Source organism: Rhinopithecus bieti, unplaced genomic scaffold (genome assembly GCF_001698545.2).
Source record: "Rhinopithecus bieti isolate Rb0 unplaced genomic scaffold, ASM169854v2 scaffold_19459, whole genome shotgun sequence".
In the NCBI taxonomy this organism is placed as follows: domain Eukaryota; kingdom Metazoa; phylum Chordata; class Mammalia; order Primates; family Cercopithecidae; genus Rhinopithecus; species Rhinopithecus bieti.
In genome coordinates this window covers 2,556,380-2,575,142 of record NW_016809864.1, presented here as the reverse complement: position 1 = coordinate 2,575,142, position 18,763 = coordinate 2,556,380, and the positions used below count along the sequence as shown (strand labels likewise).

At 44.7% G+C, this 18,763-nt stretch overlaps 1 protein-coding gene across 1 annotated transcript in view; it reads right to left on the bottom strand.

Annotated features, from left to right (window-relative positions):
- The window catches only part of SNX29 (sorting nexin 29), a 604,821-nt gene that overhangs the window by 375,434 nt on the left and 210,624 nt on the right, over positions 1–18,763 (bottom strand). Inside the window, exon 15 of the mRNA XM_017890705.1 lies at positions 831–913. Within this exon, the coding sequence (XP_017746194.1) occupies positions 831–913 (83 nt within the window). The remainder of the gene's footprint in view (positions 1–830; positions 914–18,763) is intronic.

Sequence of the window (18,763 nt, the reverse complement as noted above, 5' to 3'; positions counted from 1 at the left end):
AAAAAAAAAAAAAAAAAAAAAAAGAGATATGTGAATGTGGGGAACACCCACCATTCATTAAAATGTCCACACTCTATGAGCTTGTCTTTAAGAAAATTTTGTTGTGCTCTTTTGGCTGAGGGCTGCAAGACACATCAACCAGAGTTAAAGATCCTTTCTTCAGGCCACCCTGAGAAATATTTTAGGAGATTTTAGAAGCAGCACATGGCCCCACCTCATTTGGTGAGATCTTCATGATTGTTCTTCTGTCTATTGGAATTTCTGATTAATAACAATAATAACAGCTAAAATTTATCCAGCATTTATTCTATGGTAGACATTATGCTAAGATGTCTACATGGATTGCCTCATGAGGTAGGTGCTATCAACCAACCTCATTGTAAGAGATGAAAAAACTGAAGTGCAGCGAAATTAGGAAACTTAACCAGAGCTGGGATTGGAACTTGATCAGCCTAAGTCCACCACTCTGATTCTCTGTCATCTTGGCTTTCTGTTGCTTGCACCTGTGCCCTGCTGTGACTTCATCATATCACAAGGTTCACTGCCATGCAACTATCTCAAGACTCTGGACATAAAATTCTCTAAGTACACAAATCAGTAAGACTGTAGCTAATAGTCTAGCAAGTGAGTCTTACAATATTAGTTATGCATGTTGCAGGGATATACATCAGGTTTTCCACCTGATTAATTTTCTGGAATCCTGAGCAGCACCATTATTCTAATCCATCCACACATGCACTCATCACATGTTGAGTGTCTATTGCGTGCCACATACAGGTGTTAATGAAAAAGCCCGGCCCCTCCCAACCCGGGCTCAGGCTCCCCCTCACCTTCAGCTGTTTGACCTTCTCTTTTCAGCATCTGGACAGCTCCTACATATTTCTTCAGCTGGACTTTGAGCACCTCGTTCTCTCTGCAAGTACAAGAATGTTAAAATATATATATTTTAAAAATGACAATGTGGACCCACAGGAGGGGGCAGGGGTGGGTGGTGAATCTGTGCAAAGAAAAGCACAATTTGCATCTTATAAATGTTAATCTATTCTCATGGTTTCGAGATCATCATGGGAGAAGGCTGTGTTACCATAGGTATGTTTGCAGAATACCTTCAAGAACTGTTCTTTCATGAGACAGATAAGCACCAATTGGTTCCAGTGTCCACAAATTCAGAACACAGACACAGGCTGTTCTTAGGCTGTTTGAAGCTACCCATCTGTCAGGTGCCTATTCAGTGTCAGGAACTCTAGTCTTCTCTCCATTTACAGAAGCATGTACTGACCACTGTGTATTCACCCTGGAGAATGTTCTTAATATTTTTATCAACTGTGACAGGTATTAAACACTTATTATTTGCCAGGCATCGTGTCAAGTGTTTGTATAGAATCTCCTTGAATCCTTCCAAGGCACTAACACAACCCTCATTTTACAGCTAAGGAGGCTGAGGCATAAAGAGAAGCAGTTGGACCAAGTCCACATCCACCCCCATGTAAGATTACACTAAGGAATACAGAACCCAGGGTATGACAGGACCCCACCTGCTGAACTCACTCCCCAGGTACACTGGCTGACAACAGAACGTGAGGACCAAGGGGGAAAAACTGCCATTTGTTGAGTATTTACACTTTACATATGTCTCTATGAACCAAGCATGCATCCATTCATTCATTCATCCATCCGTCTTTCAGCGGAAAGATGCTTCATTCAGCAGAAAAATGCACAGTGGCCTGCAGTAATCTCATATTTTACAGGAGAAGAGCTGGACAAATAAGGTTTCTGACCAAAGTCACCAGGAAAACTCACTAGTAAGACCTGAACCCAAGTTTCCCTGCCCCCAAGGCCCACAGGACTCTTCACCATCTCCTTTGAGATTCAGATTTGGTGTCTGACCAGCTCTACCAGAGGGAGCTGCCTCTTGCACATTTTCTATTTCTGCCCCCACCCTCCACGCCTCAGGCCTTGAGTCTAAGTGCCTTTAAATGTGCTAGAGTATTTTTTCTTTCCTTGCAATGAAAAGAGCTGAAGACTGGGATTTTCTGTGATTATAAAATAAAAAATGCTCATTGCAAAATACTCAATCAGAATACATTTAAGAAGAAAAGCAAAAACATGCTAAGACCCCAACATCTTGAAATAAACTCCATTAACATTTTTATATCCATCCTATTATTTCTCTAGGTGCACACACACATCCTAAACAATTTTAGGGGGATGAAACATCCTTCACAATGCTTTAATTTTTGTGTGAATGTTTGAAGGCTTTTTTCCCCTGTTTACTGTTCCACTCAACACTTCCCCATGGCAACCAACGGCAAAAACCTAGTATATACCTTTCAGGCCTTCTTCCATGCTCTGACAATCACTACCAACCCAATACCCTCAGAGTCTCTATGACAGGACAGTATAAATGTTTCTGAGACTGGGACGTCTCATTTAATAATGCACCACAGTAAGCCTCTCACTCAGTCTATTTACGGATGGAAATACCACCCACTGCTATAGATACGCCAAACACTGACTTAGTTGAAAAACTTGAGACTGCTCATCCCTGGTGCCGAGTGTCTGTTTTCAATGCATCTGACTACATCCCAGCCCACGACAACAGCACTTTCTTTGTATTTTGCTTCTCTGTGCTGTACTGCGGCAGAAAAAAACATCAAGATCAAACTCAGACACTACCGTAGACTTAGGCATCACCTGAGAACTTGACGTTCGTCTCAGAAGCTCTGGAGAAAGAAAACCACAAGGGAGTCCCTTAGTTATCCCCTCGTCCCAGATAAAGCCTGTCATGGATGCCTCCACAGGTATCTGTACTTTCTCCATCTGTGACATGAGTCTCAAATGTTTGAAACGAAATAACAAGTCCTTAAAATGTTTGTGGGAGAGAAAATCTTCCCTGATGGGGATTGTACAGGATGCTTTTTGTTTTGTTTTGTTTTTGAGATGGAGTCTCACTCTGTCGCCCAGGCTGGAGTGTAGTGGCATGATCTCGGCTCACTGCAACCTTAGCCTCCTGGGTTCAAGCAATTCTCCTGCCTCAGCCTCCCAAGTAGCTGGGACTACAGGCACACAACCACCACAACCAGCTAATTTTTGTATTTTTAGTAGGGATGGGATTTCACCATGTTGGCCAGGCTGGTCTCAAACTCCTGACCTTAAGTGATCCGCCCACCGCAGCCTCCACAAGTGCTGGGATTCCAGGTGTGAGCCACTGCACCCAGTCTGTAGAGCATGTTTTCTAGGATTCCTTTAGCCAGAGTCTCATCGCCCAGCCCAGCCTATTCCTAATCTCCACATGTGAATTCAAGTCACATATCTTAAAGTCAGGAAAAGAAAGGCATTTATACACATTTCTAAACAATAGTTCATGGAAGAACATTTTCCAAGAGGCCCCATGACCAACAGAAGTCATATCAGTGCTTGGAGGTCAGGGCTCCTCTCATTTGCTACCAGCTGTCAGGCCAATCCTCAGCTTCCCTGTTCATCTTCAGCTCTGCGGCCAGCACTAAAATGTTTCAGATAGCTGCTTTTCTTCTGGTCTGAAGAAATCTTTTAATACCATGTTCAGATTCCATCTAAAAATCACACCTGGCTGGGTGCAGTGGCTCACATCTGTAATCCCAGCACTCTGGGAGGTCGAGGCAGGTGGATCATCTGAGGCCAAGAGTTTGAGATCAGCCTGGTCAACATGGTTAAATCCTGTCTCTACTGAAAATACAAAAATTAGCTGGGCATGGTGGCATGCGCCTGTAGTCCCAGCTACTCAGGAGGCTGAGGCAGAAGAATCACTTGAACCCGGGAGGCGGAGGCTGCCGTGAGCCGAGATCATGCCACTGCACTCCAGCCTCGTGACAGAGCAAGACTCCATCTCAAAAAAAAGAAAAAGAAAAACAAGTGTTGCCAATGTGGAGTGTGGCAGAGTTGGATATCTGAGATGTTTGCACCTTCCTTGAAATCCCTCCTTGCTAGCTATGAAGTGAGAAGCAGCACAGCACCAAGACTCCCTTACAGGTAAAAGCTGTGCCTCATTCCCAGAGATCCATACATGTGTAGTGGAAAATATGCTTTTCTTTTTTTTTTTTTTTTTTTTTTTTTTGAGACGGAGTCTGGCTCTGCCGCCCAGGCTGGAGTGCACTGGCCAGATCTCCTCACTGCAAGCTCCGCCTCCCGGGTTTATGCCATTCTCCTGCCTCAGCCTCCCCAGTAGCTGGGACTACAGGCGCCCGCCACTTCGCCCGGCTAGTTTTTTTATATTTTTTAGTAGGTAGAGACGGGGTTTCACCAGGTTAGCCAGGATGGTCTCAATCTCCTGACCTCGTGATCCGCCCGTCTCGGCCTCCCAAAGTGCTAGGATTACAGGCTTGAGCCACCGCGCCCGGCCAGGAAATACGCTTTTCAATCTGCAACACATGAGCACCTGCCTCTGACTAGGGCACTTAATATTCGAGGTGTGGAAGACATGCTCACATTTTATCTACACAGTAACCCTACAAAACAGGTTATTATTATTGCCGTTTTTCTTACTGCCTTCATTTTACACATGAAAAAACTGAAGACCAGGAGTGGTGGCTCACGCCACCCACCTGGGAAGGCCAAGGCAGGCCCATCACTTGAGCCCAGGATACCAGCCTGGGCAACATGGTGAAACCCCATCTCTACAAAAGATACAAAGATGAGCTGGGTGTGGTGGCATGCACCTGCAGTCCCATCTACTTGGGAGGCTGAGGCGGGAGGATCGTTTGAGCATGGGAGGTGGAGGTTGCAGTGAACAAAGATCCAGCCTGGGTGACAGAGTAAGACCTTGTCTCAAAAAAAAAAAAGGAGGAAAGAAACTGAGGCTCAATGAGGCTAACTGAACTATCCAAAAACTGACAAGCAGCAAAGGCAGAGCCACAGTTCACTTCAGCCTCTCCATGTCTATGTCCCTCTCCTCTCTGCCACATACTTGCTGTCTAATTAGATCACCAGCAACACATCATGAGGTTGGTTTTACTGTGCCCATTTTGCAGATGGGAAATGTGAGGCCCAGAGGGTCTAACACACACTCCAACCTGGGATTTAAACCCATATCCTTTAACTTTAAAGTCTCCTATTACATCATATACGTTTAGAGAATTAAGTGAACAGGGCAACATTGAAAATGTAAGGCCTAGAAAAATTCCATGAGAAAACGTGTGCTCATCAGCACAGGTCTGCAGAATCTCTTGGGTGGCTGAGACTACTGTGCAGATGTGAACAGGATCCTCCTGACCAGCTAGCTTTGCTAAGAGAGGCTAAGGAACTTTCCTCGAGTTATGGAGCTCAAGCTTCTGCTGCCAACTCCCTTAGGCATCTCATAAATGTAAGCAGTTGGTCACAGGTGAGCTTTAGGAAATATGAATCAACAGCCTCAAGAACTGTAACCTTCTGACCCAGCAACTCCAATTCTAAGAAACTATATTCAGAAAAGAAGGGGAAGTCTCGAAACCACATGCATGAGGATGCTTTGAATATAAAAGAAACTGGTTGCAAATTAATTGTCTGACAATGTAGGAGTGGGTGGAAAGGTTATGGTGCATGCTCCTATAATGGGATGCTATAGGATTGTCAAGGCTATGATAAATACGTACGTTTATCCCCAGGGATAAATATTATATATACATATTCACACTGATATACCATTAACTGAATGCAACAGAGTTTATTTACTCTAACCCCTTATATCTATTTAGATGGATATATTTGCGCTGGAAATGTATAGACCACAATGTTAACAGTGCTCATTTCTAGATGATAAAATTAATTGGAATTTTTTCTTTAATTTTTCAACAATGCACTTTACTAGAGCACTTTTTAAAATGTATTAACAGATTAGAAATACTCACCCCCAGGCCAGGTGCAGTGGCTCACGCCTGTAATCCCAGCACTTTGGGAGACCGAAGTGGGTGGATCACCTGAGGTCAGGAGTTTGAGACTAGCCTGGCCAACATGGTGAAACCCCGTCTATACTAAAAATACAAAAATGAGCTGGGCCTGGTGGTGCACGCCTGTAATCCCAGCTGCTCGGGAAGCTGAGGCACAAGAATCACTTGAACCTGGAAGGCGGAGGTTGCACTGAGCCAAGATCACACCACTACACTCCAGCCTAGCAGACAAAGTGAGATTCCTTCTCAAAAAAAAAACAAAAAACAAATCCTACAGTAACATCACACCTAATAATGCTAATAACGAAAGGCTGAATATTTTCCCCCAAAGACGGAGAATGAGTCAAGCAATTCTTCCCTCAGCACTCCTATTCAGCACAGTAGGTTCTAGCTGGTGAAATAAGGCCCTCCCTATCCAAAAAACATACAGGTTAGAAAGGAAGGACTAAAACTTTCCCTCTTCACAAGTGACATGACCATTTGCAAAGGAAATCCCAAGAACTGATAAAAATGGTCATAGAATAACCGAGTTTTTCAAGGTCACAGAACACAGGGTTAAATGTAAACATTAACTGTATTTCTATACACTACCAATGAACAATCAGAAGGCAAATTACTTTTAAAAAGAATCATTTATAACAGCTCCAAAAGATGAAATACATTCATATAAATCTAACAAAATGTATGCAGGATCTGCGTGCTGAAAACTACAAAATACTAACAAAATAATCAAAGAAGAGCTAAATACCTGGATATACCAGGTTCATGGCTTAGAAGACTCCAAAGAATGAAGGTGTCAATTATCCCCATATTGATCTATAAATTTAATGAAAGCCCAATCAAAATCCGAGCAGGATTTTTTATAGATATAGACTAGCCAATTATAACATTCATATGGAAAGACAAAGAAACTAAAACAGCCAAAATCATTTTTGAAAAAGCAGCACAAAGCAGGAAGACTCACACTGCCCAATTTTAGAATTTCCTGTAAAGCTACAGCTCTCAAGCCAATGTCATATAGGCAAAATGACAGACACGCACCAACAAGACAGACTGAAGAATCAGAGAATAAACCCATATGCACACAGTCAAGGAATGTGACGAAGAGTAGGAAGGTGCTTCTGGGGAAAGGACAGTCTTTTCCACACATGATTTTGGAATAACGAGAAATTAAGACGAAAAAAAAAAAAAAAAAAAATTCAACCAATACTCACACCTTATACAAATATTAATTAAAATTGGACCACAAAAAAATATAATTTAAAACTATAAGCCGGGCGTGGTGGCTCAAGCCTGTAATCCCAGCACTTTGGGAGACCGAGACAGGCGGATCACGAGGTCAGGAGTTCGAGACCATCCTGGCTAACACGGTGAAACCCTGTCTCTACTAAAAAATACAAAAGCTAGCCGGGCGAGGTGGCGGGTGCCTGTAGTCCCAGCTACTCGGGAGGCTGAGGCAGGAGAATGGCGTAAACCCGGGAGGCGGAGCTTGCAGTGAGCTGAGATCTGGCCACTGCACTCCAGCCCGGGCGACAGCAAGACTCGGTCTCAAAAAAAAAAACAAAACAAAACAAAACAAAACAAAAAACTATAAGAGGTTTAGAAGAAAATATCAGAGAAAATCATACCTAACCTGAGTTAGACAAGGAAAAGTTCTTAGATATAATACTAAGCATGATCCAGAGTAGAAAAAGAGTTTAACTGGATTTGCTTTGTGAAATACTTTTTTTTTTTTTTGAAGACAGAATTTCACTCCTGTTGCCCAGGCTGGAGTGCAGTGGCACAATCTCAGCTCACTGCAACTTTCACCTCCTGGGTTCAAGTGATTCTCCTGTCTCAGCCTCTCAAGTAACTGGGATTACCAGCACCCACCACCAGGTCCGGCTAATTTTTTTATTTTCAATAGAGATGGGGTTTTGCCATGTTGATCAGGCTGCTCTCAAACTCCTGTAATGGAATGTAAGTAACGGAATACTTACTCATCAATAAAAAGGAATGTGCTATTGACACATGCAACAACTTGAATGAAACTCCAAAAGCATTTTGCTAAATGTTTTGGGCGCAGTGGCACATGCCTGTAATCGCAGTACTTAGGACGGCTGAGGCAGGAGGATCACCTGAGCCTAAGAGTTTGAGACTAGCCTGGGCAATAAAGCAAGACCACATCTCTATAAAAAAATTTTGTGGGGCGGGCACAGTGGCTTATGCCTGTAATCCCAGCACTTTGGGAGGCCGAGGCAGGTGGATCACCTTAGGTCAGGAGCTCGAGACCAGCCTGGCCAACATGGTGAAACCCTGCCTCTACTAAAAACACAAAAATTAGCTGGGCGTGGTGGCAGGTGCCTGTAATCCCAGCTACTTGGGAGGTTAAGGCAGGAAAATCGCTTGAACCTGGGAGGCAGAGGCTGCAGTGAGCCGAGATCGTGCCATTGCACTCCAGCCTGGGTGAAAGTGAGACCTTGTCTCAATAATTAATTAATTAATTAATTAATTAATTAAAATTAACTTAAAAATTAGCTGGGCATGGTGGCATGTGTCTATAGTCCCAGCTTCTCCAGAGGCTGAGGCAGGAGGATCACTTGAGTATAGGAGTTGCAGGCTGCAGTGAGCTATGATCGCACCACTGCACTCCAGCCTGGGCAACAGAACAAGACTGCAATTCACAAAAAAATAAATTTAAAAGGTGTTAAGCAGGGGAATGCAGACATGCTATGTGGAAAAGGCAAATGGAGTCTGGGGTGGAAACAGAAGAAGACGGAAGACAGGAGGCCATTACAGTCATCAAGGCAAGAAACAATAGTGGCCAGAACTGAGAGGACCGAAGTGGTAGCCGTGGAGATGGAGACAAGTATTCAAATATTCGCCTGTCCAATTCCAGAAAGCCTTGCCAACTCCCTCCCACTCCCAGCCCCAAACAGGCCTGCTGGCTACCCTGCAGATTTCTTTAAAAGCATGGGAATGAAAGCAAATCATTGAGTAGGTGGCAAGTACCTCTCAAACAGCTTCCAATGACTGCAATAATTAATGTTTGTAAGTCAAAGCAATTATGCCTGCCCCAATGTCAGAGTAAACAACCAGCAACCCCAGACAGCACTACTCAAAGGAAAATTACTCACAACAAAACTAACGAACCTGTTAAGTACATTTGGTAATTCTCAGGCATGAAAACACCACACTAAGATATACCTATGGGAATTATACTTTCCCTAGATGCAAAAAAGCACGGCTCGAGGGGACCTCATGTCTACTGTCCAGCAGGTACTGAGTAGGCATCGACCATAACCACACCCAACTACAAGAAGAAGGTGGCCCAGTGGCCAGGCTGTCCAAGACCATGAGGACTACCCCAAAATAGGCACCAATAAAAGGCAGGAAGGGAGGCATAAACTGCCTGGCTTTGTGGTGCTTGCAGCCACTCCTAAATCTTCAAAGGTCAAGTTCACTGCAAAATAAAATAGTCAATGTTGAAAAACCATTTTTCCCTAACTGTACATATTCCTGTTAGTCTCTTCTGACCCCAACTCCAACCCTGCCACCTTTTCTAAGGCATGAGAACTCCTTTAGCCTGTTGCTGCTCTGAGCCTAACGCGCATTCTTGCACTGCCCTTTACGGAGCACTTTTGCCCTCCTACACTCGAGTAATTGTCACCATGACAATGATGCTAGTAGCTCCCACTTGTCCAGCACTGAGTGGGGGAGGAGAGAAGGGTAGAGGGGTAAGCAAAGCTTTTTAGATGCCTGCAGACTGAGATACCTACAGAGAAGGTAAGTCATGCTCCTGGCAAGAGAAGCTGACGAGTGGCAGAGCTGGAATTCACACTCAAGACAGTGCAACTCCAGAGTGAAAACCGGACCAGTCCTCTACATCAGGGGTCCTCCATCACTGTGGCTGTCAGGAACCGGGCCGCACAGCCGGAGGTGACTGAGCAGTGACCAAGCGGTGAGCGAGCAGTGAGCAAGCATTACCACCTCAGCTCTCCCTCCTGTCAGATCAGCGGCAGCCTTAGATTCTCATGGGAGCACGAACCCTATTGTGAACTGGGCATGCAAGATCTAGGTTGCACACTCCCTATGAAAATCTAATGTCTGATGATCTGAGGTGGAACCATTTTATTCCAAAACCATTCCACCACCCCGTCCCCATGAAAAAATTGTCTTCCATGAAACCAGTCCCTCGTGCCAAAAAGGTTGGGGACCACTGCTCTACACCATTTTTGTGAAACAATCAATCCTAAGAGGGCTTTAGGAATAACCCAGTCATCCAGCACCTCTGACACTGAGGGCATCAGGGCAAGAGGGAAAGCAAAAGATACCTTCCAGAGTATCTTCCCCCAGCGTCATCTTGCAAAGGAGGCTCCCAGGTTCTACCCAGGCTGCTGCCCCGCTACCCAATACACCGGGCTCTCTAAGCTAGACCCGACCCCCTCCCCTCCTCTTGCAGTTGTCAGGGCTCCCAGAGTAGCTGAGACAATCACCTAATATAGCCCCCCACCTCCACTCTGGGATTTGGCCAATCATAGCTCTTCCGTGTTGCCCATACCAGCCAAGCTCTTTCTACCATGTTTGTCTTGGCTAAGGTTGATTTGATTCTCTATCTGCAACTTTCCCATCTGCCCCAAGTCCCTGGTGAACAGCTACAAATTTTGCAAGTGTCTCCTCAAAGGCCCTCTTCTCTCTGAAGTCCTTCCTGCCAACCAGGCCTCCACCACATGGAGCTTGTGACAGCTCCTTCCTCTACCCCTAGCATATTCTAGACAAGCTTCTCTCTTAACAAGTTTCATACTTTATTTTTTATTTATTTATTTATTTTTTGAGACGGAGTCTCGCTCTGTCACCCAGACTGGAGAGCAGTGGCCGGATCTCAGCTCACTGAAAACTCCGCCTCCTGGGTTCACGCCATTCTCCTGCCTCAACTTCCCGAGTAGCTGGGACTACAGGCGCCCGCCACCATGCCCGGCTAACTTATTTATTTATTTANCCTCCACCACATGGAGCTTGTGACAGCTCCTTCCTCTACCCCTAGCATATTCTAGACAAGCTTCTCTCTTAACAAGTTTCATACTTTATTTTTTATTTATTTATTTATTTTTTGAGACGGAGTCTCGCTCTGTCACCCAGACTGGAGAGCAGTGGCCGGATCTCAGCTCACTGAAAACTCCGCCTCCTGGGTTCACGCCATTCTCCTGCCTCAACTTCCCGAGTAGCTGGGACTACAGGCGCCCGCCACCATGCCCGGCTTATTTATTTATTTATTTATTTATTTATTTATTTATTTATTTTGTAATTTGAGACGGGGTTTCACCGTGTTAGCCAGGATGGTCTTGATCTCCTGACCTCGTGATCCACCCGCCTTGGCCTCCCAGTGCTGGGATTACAGGCGTGAGCCACCGTGCATGGCCAAGTCTTACACTTTAATACCCCTGGCCTGTGCTCATCTTCCCCTATCTAGAGTATGAGATCCTTGAGGACAGTGGTCGTGCCTTATTTCTCTCTGTACCATGAAATACTGCCCTCATCCATAAGGAAATGGAGGCTCAATGTGGTTAGTGACCGGCCAAGGTCAATCAGGAGTGGAAGTGGAATTGACATCGGGGCAACTCCAAAGCCTCTACCCTCCAGCGCTAGGCCAGGGTCCTTCCAGATGTGGTCAGAGGATGGACGATCTCTATAATGAAGGGAGCAGAGGAGCTTCTCCAGAAAGCAAATCTCCCCATAACCCTGCCTTTCCATTCCCAAGCAATTCAGCCCAAAGCTATTAGATGCTAGTTAACTTACAAGGGGGTAGATCAATAATTAAATATATTACAGACAACTGGAGCCAGGTTTCTTGTTATTGGAGAAGAGAATAACAAATACATCAAGTAAGAAAGTGAGAAGTCAATGGTGATATTGGACTGGGATTGAAGATATCAGTGCGAACTCACAGGCCCATTTCAAAAGGACACAGAAGCCAGCTCATAAGAATTCCCACTGATAAATGGGATGGATGGCACAGATTCAGCTTATAATCCATTACTATCACTGTTTTGACACTTGGATGCTCTGAGACAATCCAGGCACCAAAACAGTGACAGGAACGGATCATACGCTGAATAAAATAGAAACTGATGAATCCAAAATTAATTAATGGAAAATTTAATGCATACTAGGATATTTAGAGCTCAAAAATCTCCCTACAAAATACGTATTAATTGCAAAGGGGAATCTCCACAGTGAAGGAGCATAACAGATATCATTTTAATCAGAGGATCAAAGTTAACATCAGGAATGGAACAAGCACAAATGAAAACCATGCACCACCTGCCAGGATGCACTAAAAAGATGCATCGCCTCTGTAACATTCCTACAGATGCATAAACTCAATCTCATCAGAAGGAAACATCAAGCAAACCAAAGGCAGATACTCTGCACAATAAACTGGCCTATTGTCTTCAAGAATGTCAAGGTCATGAAAGTCAAGAAAAGAGACAATTGTTCTAACCCGAAGAGACATGAAAATTACATGCAATGTGTCATTCTGGACTCAATCATTTTGCAAGAAAAGACACTGCTGGGACTACTGGTTAAAGTTGAGCATAATGTAAAGACGAGACAGCAGAAATGTGTCGATGTTAATTTTCTAATTCTGATTGTTATACTGTTATTACAAAGGAGAATGTTTTGCTTGTGAAACACATTAACAGATTCAGGGGTGAAAAATTAAAAAGTAAAAAGCAGATTCCCAGGCCCCTCTCTGTAATCACCCTCTTGGGGTGAAGCCTGGAATCTGTATTTTGGCAAGCCTCCAAGACACTTCTGGGCCACTCTGGCACCTGGGAGCCACTCCCTGCCATATGCCCTCCTGCCGTATCACAATCATAACAATGACTGCTCATAACCCTGTTCAGAAAACAGTGGTACCACCCACGTACAAGAAGTCTGGGTAACTTTCCCTTTCCTTCCAGTTTTTTCTAATAAGACAGGGCAAGGGCTGCCAGGGGACTCAAATTCCAGGATATCTGCATTCCTCCTTGGCTGTTCTCTGGATGAAGCTGTGTGGCATCTCATCTCTGCCAGCTGGAGGGGGTGGAGAATGGAGCTGTAAAAGCTTGTCTGATTTTTAGTGCTCTCTCCCCCGTTACCATCATTGCACTATTTATTTTATAAACCCCATCTCATTAGCCACCTGGTAAATCCCACTCAGAATGGCACACTGGCCCCTGCATTGCACATCCAGAGCCAGAGAAACAGCCCAAACAAGCCGTCACTCAAGAAGGTAATTAATTACAGATGACACACACCCAAAATATCCTGAGTGCAATGGGAAAACCACAGGGTTCCAAACTTAATAGCCGGAATCATACTTGTCAGTCCCTCACTCAAAACTTACATAAGTTACTCCCCTGGCACAAAGAAGGCAGCTCACTTCAGCCCTTTGTGCCATGAAAAACTGTTTGTTTGGAGGTCAGACAGCCCTGATGGGAATGCTTGCTGTGCCTCTGTGTGACCTTGGGCAAGTCGCTTAACCTCTCTGAGCCCCAGTTCAGCATTTATAAAATGGGATGATGAAAGTACCTACCTTCAGAAACTACAGAGAGAATTAAAATAAGTATGTGTGTGTATAAATACGTGTAAAGTGTCTGGCATATGGTAAGTATTAAATACATGTTAGTGCTTATTAATTCATTGTCATCATCATCATTACTCATAAATTGCAAACCAGGGCTCTAGTGTCATTATATTACAAATCAAGGAGGCCTATTTTCTCCTAGGGAGTGAGGACTAGGGAAACACTTGGAATAATGCTCACATTATCACCTGGACATATTTCCAGGTCAGGCATCAAATGAGTGAGTCCTCTTCCCCAGCTCATCCCTAGCTAACTCCTAGGGCATGGTGGATTCAAACTCACCCCTTCAGAAAATAATTATCCGATTTCCCTCAGCTGCATCAGGTCCCTCATGGGATGTGGCATCTCCCACAATAATGGGAAGGTGAGGGAGCCTCTCACGGACTGAACTGGGCTTCCATGGAAGCCAGTGTGGAATACCCTAAGGTACCGCCAGTGTGACCACTCACCTTTTGGAGGAGTGAATGCAGGAGTACCACTGCATGGAGAGGTAAATAAACACAAGTCTGGCAACCCAAATAAACACCCTCAAAAAAAGGGGGCTGGAGGGGGAGAATAGGCAAGAGAAACTACTATGAAATACAAAATTGTTTCCCGACAGGCCCCAAGAAGGATATGGAGCAGCAGATGGAGAGAACACAACTGGGAACCTATTCCGCATTTTTTTTTTTTTTTTAACAGAGTCTCGCTCTGTCACCCCGGCTGAAGTGCAATGGCGCGCTCTCGGCTCACAGCAACCTCCGCCTCCTGGGTTCAAACGATTCTCCTGTCTCAGCCTCCCAAGTAGCTGGGATTACAGGCATGCATACCCGGCTAATTCTGTAGTTTCAGTAGAGACGGAGTTTCGCCACGTTGGCCAGGCTGAAACTCCTGGCCTCAGGCGATCTACCCGCCTTGGCCTCCCAAAGTGCTGGGATTCCAGGCATGAGCCACCGCACCCCGCTCTATAACAGATCTTTCAGAGTCCCAGGCACAGAGGGGCAGGGCAGGTAACAGAAGATTGAAGCATGCCAGGGGACATACACAGGGGCATCTTGTGAGTGGTGGCGCCCACGGCAAAGTAGAGAATGTGTGCCCATTGTCCAGGACTCAAAGCCAGGCAGACGGGAATATGGCCCTGTGTGGCCAGATCTTCCAACTCTTCAAGAGCAGCTGGAAGTCTGGATTCCTCTGGGACCCATCAGGGCTTGAACCAGTGATTGACTCATTTTTCAAACATCTCACGTGCCAAACAAAACACAGCTGGGAGCCACCATCGGCCCCGGCCACGGAGTGCTACATCGCTCTCGACTTTGACCTCTTCGCATTGAGTTTTGCCATCTGTGAGACCAGAAGTCTACTTGCTATAGTGTCTCTTTATTAGGCCAAAAGGAGATGGATTAAAAGCCCTGAGTTCCTGTCAAAAACACATATTCTGAATCTAATCATGAGGAAACAGCTGACAGACCCAAATTGAGGGATGTTCTACCAAACAACTGGCCAGAAGAGGGACCCCCAAGAAAAGTCAAGGTCATGAAAGTTAACGAAGCTGTGGAGGGATTCCAGATTAAAGAGACAGGACCCTCCGGTACAATGCCTAATCCTGGACCAGATCCCAGCTCAGTCCAAGACTAGCCACGAAAGGTGGAATTGGCCCCATTGGTGAAATAGGAATACAGACTAAATATCACATCATAATACTGCACCGGTGTTATACCTCTTGCGTTTTATCATCACACTGCAGTCATGTAAGAAGGAATCCTTGTTCTTAGCAAATTATGTACTTGAGTATTTAGGGGTAAATGGTCATGATGTTTGCAACTAATTCTTAAACGGATCAGGAAAAAAGTTCGTATGGATACACAGAGATATAGATACAGATAAATCTATCTCAAACAGAGCAAAATATTAACAACTAGTCACTCTGCAGGAAGAGCACACATGGGAGTTCTCTTTTTGTTCCTGCAATTCTTGAGCAAATCTCAGATTACTTCAAAATAAAGATTTTTTATAAAAGAAATTCCTCTAGAAATGAAAAGCTCCCAACAACAAATATATATATATATGGATTTATAATAATGGCCCATGCAGTAACGGTTAAAAGGGTTAACTGAATAGCTCATAACTGGTACTATAAAGCCAAGAAAATTTGTTTGGTCAATATAAATAGAGCATATTAAATATCAAATTGTATCTGGGAATAACAAAGCCCACCTACTTTTATTACTCTGATAAGTACTGGAGTTTTGAGGGGTGCAGTTCACCTGTCTCCTCCGGGACAATTCCAGCAGACGCACTGACAGAACCTAGGAAACACTTTGAGTGACATTTGGGAACAAGGAGGTACAATCGCTATTATCTTGCAACTTGCATCTGACCTCAAAGGAGTCCCTTTCCTACAATGCAGAGGCACGGCCTCTGGGAATTGCAACTGCTGTGCAGTTGTTGTTCCCAATAACGGCTGGAGAGTGAGATGTCCTGCATCCGAATACCAAGCTGAAAACTCAGTTTGGCTCTTGCACAAGTCACAATAGTCTCGTCAAATCTCGGCCTCTTGAGACTACAGGCAGAAACACGGACTGCGAATGCAGCGAGGATAAAAACATAACAACAGAATACAACGATGCAGGCCATGCAGCAGAGAGAAAGAGAGAGAAAGGTGGTTGAAGGAGGGGGATCATCACCACGTACCCAACAGGAGAACCACACCCCACTGGCCTGGCTGGCTGAAACACGTGTTTGCAGGAGGAGCAGGAGGAAGACAGACAGGAGAGAGGGAAAGGAGGTGGTTTTTAAATTTGGTACAAATAATTAAAAATCAGGACATTTCCCTTAAAGATCTAGGTTTCTCTTGAAAAAGCCAAGTGTCCGACCAAAGGGGCCTGGGCACCCTCAGAGCAACCGGGGCTGGTACTAAGGACCTGATGCCCCTTTAGACCAGCCAAGTACTCTCCAGTTCCCCCAAAGATCCCTCCCCACTCCCTAGTCTCTCACATGGGGCTGATTTATTCACTTCTGTTATCTACCTGGCACCTGTAGGAATTCCAGTTTGAGACCCCCTACGGCATATGAACTCTGGGAGTCCTACAAATTCCACAGGCAGCTGTGGACTGGGAATTTCAAAGCAAGGTCTAAAAATTAGGTGACCACAGGATTCTAAGTCCAGGTTCATACAAACAGCCTTTCCTGTGGCAGCTGATGGTTTGGCAACCACAGCAAAACTGCCATTGGCTCCCTCAAACACACACTTGCCCTTGACACAAACCAGTCCAAAGGATCTAGCCAAATAAACCACATTTCTGAGGAAACATAATGATTTTCCCCTTGACAGCTAATGCCTGCAAGAGTTGATACAGCAAAAGGAAAACAAGACTCCCTCAAGCTGTCTGTCACTGCTGCTAGTCTACGCTTGAGTAAAACATGTTTCTGCTGTGTTCCATTCCAGCCCATGCCTTGGGGATGAATTATGGAAGAACTACAGAAGGCATTTCTAGGGACTGTCTGTTCTCTGGCCTCCAGGCTCCCAGCTCAAAACTCAAGAGAGCCAAGACAATGTACCTGGAAGCCTCTTAAGATGGCTTTTTACAGGTCAGTGCCCAAGCATGAAAGGATTCTGTGGTTTCCAGGAAGCTAACAAGGCACGGGGAGTTTGAAGACCCCGAGGGAACTGGATGCCATTTGTTTACAAGGTAAATCGGAACTCTTGGGAATAAGGCTACCAGCAGGAGGCTCTAGGAGATCTGAACCTCTACTGATTTTATTTGTAACAAGGCTGTTCCTCAGCCATGACCTGAAAACCAACAACTCTGGGCCTGCCTAGTTTCTACAGCCCAACATTCAGCACAATGCCTGGCACGCAATTCAGCCTCAAGGACTGTCTGATGACATCCAAACTGAAGCTAACATACAAACCTTGTTTGGATCCTGATTTGGGAGGAAATGGCTATAAAAGACACTTTAGGAACAATTAGGGAACCGTGAATATGAACCGTATGTTAGATACTGTGGAATTACTGTCCTTTTTCTCCAGCATAATACTGTTACAGAAAAGGAGTTCCGATCCAGACCCCAAGAGGGAGTTCTTGGATCTCACGCAAGAACGAACTTAGGGTGAGTCCGTAAAGTGAAAGCAAGTTTATTAACAAAGTAGAGGAATAACAGAATGGCTCCTCCATAGACAGAGCAGCCCCGAGGGCTGCTGGTAGCCCAGTGTCATGGTTATTTCTTGATAACTTGCTAAACACAGGGTGGGTAACCCCTTTTAGACCATACAGGGTGACTTCTCGATGTTGTCATGGCATTTGTAAACTGTCATGGCACTGGTGGACTGTCACATAGCAGTGAGGATGACCAGAGGTGACTCTCATCGCCATCTTGGTTTTGGTGGGATTCAGCCGGCTTCTTTACTGCAAACTGTTCTATCAGCAAGGTCTTTACGACCTGTATCTTGGACCGACCTCCTATCTCATCCAGTGACTTAGAATGCCTAACCATCTGGGAATGCAGTCGAGTAGTTTCAGCCTCATTCTATTCAGCCCTATTCAAGATGGAGTTGCTCTGGTTCAAACGCCTCTGACATTACTATGGGGTAATGCAGGAGAATGTCCTTGTTCTTAGGAGAGAAGTCCGAAGAGTTCTCCTGCATTTGCATCACTGCAAAGAGTGATGTGCATCAACTTTCACATCACTTAGAAAAAGTATATTTACATACACACATACATATCTATACACAATATGCATCTCTGTATGTTTGTGTTTATTCATTTGTTTACTTAGAAAAACAGTGAGAAATGTGCAAAAAAAGTTGGTTAATCTAGGTGGAGGGTAGGTATATCCAAGTTTATCGTACCAGGACTTTCCAGCAGGTTTGAAATTTTTCAAAATAAAAAGGAAATTAAAAAAAAAAAAAAACGAAGTATTTGGCTAGGTGCCATGGCTCATACCTGTAATCTCAGCACTTTGGGAGGCTAAGGCAGGAGGATCGCTTGAGCCCAGGAGTTCAAGATCAACCTGAGCAGCATAGGGAGACTCCGCCTCTAAAAAAATATTTAAAAATTAGCCCAATGTGGTGGCACACGCCTGCACTCCCAGTTACTTGGGAGTCTGAGGTAGGAGGACTGCTTGTTCCCAGGAGGCTGTGGCTGCAGTGAGCTATGATCTACTGCACTCCAATCTGGCTGACCCTGTCTCTACCCCCAACCAGAAAAAAAGAAAGAAAAAAACAAACGTTTGATGAATAAATAAATCCATATGTAAGGCCCATGATGTTTTTTTT